The sequence below is a fragment of the Lucilia cuprina genome, chromosome 5 (assembly GCF_022045245.1).
Source record: "Lucilia cuprina isolate Lc7/37 chromosome 5, ASM2204524v1, whole genome shotgun sequence".
Lineage (NCBI taxonomy): Eukaryota > Metazoa > Arthropoda > Insecta > Diptera > Calliphoridae > Lucilia > Lucilia cuprina.
In genome coordinates this window covers 12644063-12647174 of record NC_060953.1, presented here as the reverse complement: position 1 = coordinate 12647174, position 3112 = coordinate 12644063, and the positions used below count along the sequence as shown (strand labels likewise).

The 3112-nt window shown below is 31.4% G+C and overlaps 1 protein-coding gene across 1 annotated transcript; it reads left to right on the top strand.

The window, feature by feature from the left end:
- Nucleotides 1–1808: 1808 nt before the first annotated feature.
- Nucleotides 1809–2890, top strand: LOC111688980. The gene has a single exon (XM_023451485.2). The coding sequence runs from the start codon at nucleotides 1966–1968 to the stop codon at nucleotides 2719–2721; it is 756 nt and encodes a 251-aa protein (XP_023307253.2). The 5' UTR covers nucleotides 1809–1965; the 3' UTR covers nucleotides 2722–2890.
- The last annotated feature ends 222 nt before the right edge of the window (nucleotides 2891–3112 follow it).

The following is a 3112-nucleotide window of genomic DNA, read 5'->3' as shown; positions in this document are numbered from 1 at the left end:
CTGTAGACTAAATTCTTCCTAGGCTATTGACTATGGTTTATTCTATTGTTCTATTTTATAGTCCAGTTATAGTCTATTGAAAAGACAACACTATTGTCCTGGCTATAGTCTATTCTACAGTCTTGGCTATAGACTATTCTTTAGTTCAGATTATAAACTATTATATACTGTGTTAGAAAGTCCATCTTTTTGAAAAGTTGGTCCAATTTTTAGTTTGGCTCAAAGTTTTTACATGTGTGAAATCATTATTATTTGTTGTTGTAGCTTATTTCTTTGTTGTTTTCCCTTTTTTGTTGTATTTTGTTTTTGCATATAAGAAAAAACAACAAATATTATATATCGGGGGGTACAAACGGTTAAGTACCCAATTCAGTATGAGTTCTTCTTATTCAGTCATTACGCCTGATATTGCTGTTATTGTATTAAGTATATGAGATTGAGTTTGTATGTATGTAAGTGTGTGTGCGTGTGTATTTTCTCTGCTGCTGATGTTTTATTCTGCCGTTTATTATTATTTTTGCCGCGACTCTTATCAGCCTTAAACCGTTTTATATTTTGTACAATATTTTTTGTTACGCTATTTAAATGTGGTTGAGATCATGTTGTTGTAATTATTATATGTAGTTGCTGTTGTTGTAGGTAATAGTACTACATACATTGTTTGTTAGCTGGTGCTGGAGACGATGATGATGATGAGATGTTGTTGAGTATTTTGTACATTTCTACTACTAAAGTCCGTCGAGTACAATAAAATTTCATACACCATCAGCATCATCATCATCGTCATGATGATGTTGACGATTGTGATGATGGTACAGTTGTCGTCAACCTCAATTAATTTAAACGGAAATTTTTGTTGTAGTTTATTTCAATTCGTTTTTTTTGCGCTTTCATTTGCCTGTATTGTAGTTGAAACTGACAGTTTTTATTTTGGGTTTTATTTTTCCAGCAGAAAAGCAGCATCCACAATTTATGTTTGTTTTTTGTTTTTTTTTTCTTGTGCGTTGTTGGATTTATTAAGCCAAATCAAATGAAGGTTACACTTATACTCAAAAATAAATTGAAATAGATTTTTTCGATTTACAAAAATTTCCCTAGAAAACCACAAATAAACCAACTGTTTTAGTTGTTTTTTTCCATCTTGAAAGTGCTAAGATATTGTATTTGAGCTTAAATATTCAAAGGTTTTGGATATTCAAGGATATGTGGTTTTTATGAAGAATTTTTATTTTTGGAAAATATTTCGTAGAAAATTGTTGAAGGAAAGTAGAAAGTTAAATGTTTTATTGCCGTCAGAAAATAAATACTAGGAACTCAAAAATCGATAACCATAATGCATCCTAAACCTTTCAAAACAGACTTTTACTTGGCTTTGCAAATTTTTAGGCACTTCAAATTTTATCAAGAAAATGCATGTTTAACAGTCTAGAACTGAAATAAAACTGAACTAGAATTAAACTAGAACTGAACTAGAACTGAACTAGAACTGAACTAGAACTGAACTAGAACTGAACTAGAACTGAACTAGAACTGAACTAGAACTGAACTAGAACTGAACTAGAACTGAACTAGAACTGAACTAGAACTGAACTAGAACTGAACTAGAACTGAACTAGAACTGAACTAGAACTGAACTAGAACTGAACTAGAACTGAACTATAACTGAACCAGAACTGAACTAGAACTGAACTAAAAATTAACTGGCCAACGTCGATTACTTTACTATTTTGAAGTAAAAATACAATCAAATCTATAAGGCCTTGAAATAAATTTTAGTTTCATTATTTTTTAAAATTTTTTATTACACTTTGAAATTCTAAATTTTAAGTTTTTTTTAATATTATCTTCCAAAAAGTCTTTTTAAGAAAAAATATATTTTATAATATTGCTAATTAAACAGATATTCACGGTTTAACCACAAATATTATTCAAGTATTTTTTCTATATTAAAAGAAATCCAATAAAATGGGTTGCTGTGGTAAAAATGAGGAAAAAGATGATGCAGATTGCCCTCAATTAAAAATACCCGACATGAAAGATCTCTGCGAGAAAGGTATCGGTGATCCTTATACATGGCATCCAACGGTCAGTAACATGCAACAAATATGTTATGTAAGACGCCTGGAACGTCAACATGAGGCCTTGCAAGCTTCCTTCTTTAATCTCAGTTCCCAATTGGCACGCCTGCAGTTTCGTATAAGACAGATTATACAAGCAGCTCCTTATGATCGCGATCGATTGATACGAGATTTAGAGCATACGGTTTTTAAAGAAATCGAGGCGGCAAGTCAAGGCCGTGCAGAAGAACTGCCCTCGATAGAACAACATAATTTGGAAATGGGTGACATTAAGAAGAAACAACATCTGTTGATACAAAGTTTACGTCAACAAATTGGTAGTTTCCAACAGGCTACTGAAAGCCTAACAACGGAATATATGCCTAACGATAATGACTGGTCAAAAGAACTAAAGCCCATAAACAAAGAACCATCTAATATCAGTCAAGTTAAAAATGAAATTGTGGGCAAACCATCTGAAACTAAGTCCAGAAAATCTGGAGGCTCAGATTATTTTATGAAATCCGTCACAGCGTCAACTGAAAGTTGTAATGATTCGCAAGTGGAGCAGAGTGAGAGCGAAGTGAGAACAACGTCTTTTAAGGAACTCAGAGACATGTATCAGAAAGGATGTACTAAAAAGTGCGTAGGGATGCTTAATTGAAAGCAGCACTTATATAACAGTTTTTTTTGGTTCAAATAAGGCAACTGACTTCTAGTTTGTCTGGTATTTGAACCATTAAAATGGTGAACAATTTTTGGTGAATTTATTTCTGAAATAAAATATACTAAATGAAATAAAAACTTTTAAAGAGACATTCATTACAAACATATTTACAATTTTCTTACTATACTCTTGTTATAGATCTTCTCTAATCTAACTTTAGCTCTATAGTAAAATTTTACGCAAAATGTAACTTGACTCTAATACTTCTCCAAATGGAGTACAACTTATCTATCTATCTATCTATCTATCTATCTATCTATCTATCTATCTATCTATCTATCTATCTATCTATCTATCTATCTATCTATCTATCTATCTATCTATCTAT

Bases quoted from the DNA above. Each gene is read 5' to 3' on its own strand.
- LOC111688980 (XM_023451485.2), top strand. From the start codon at position 1,966: ATGGGTTGCTGTGGTAAAAATGAGGAAAAAGATGATGCAGATTGCCCT.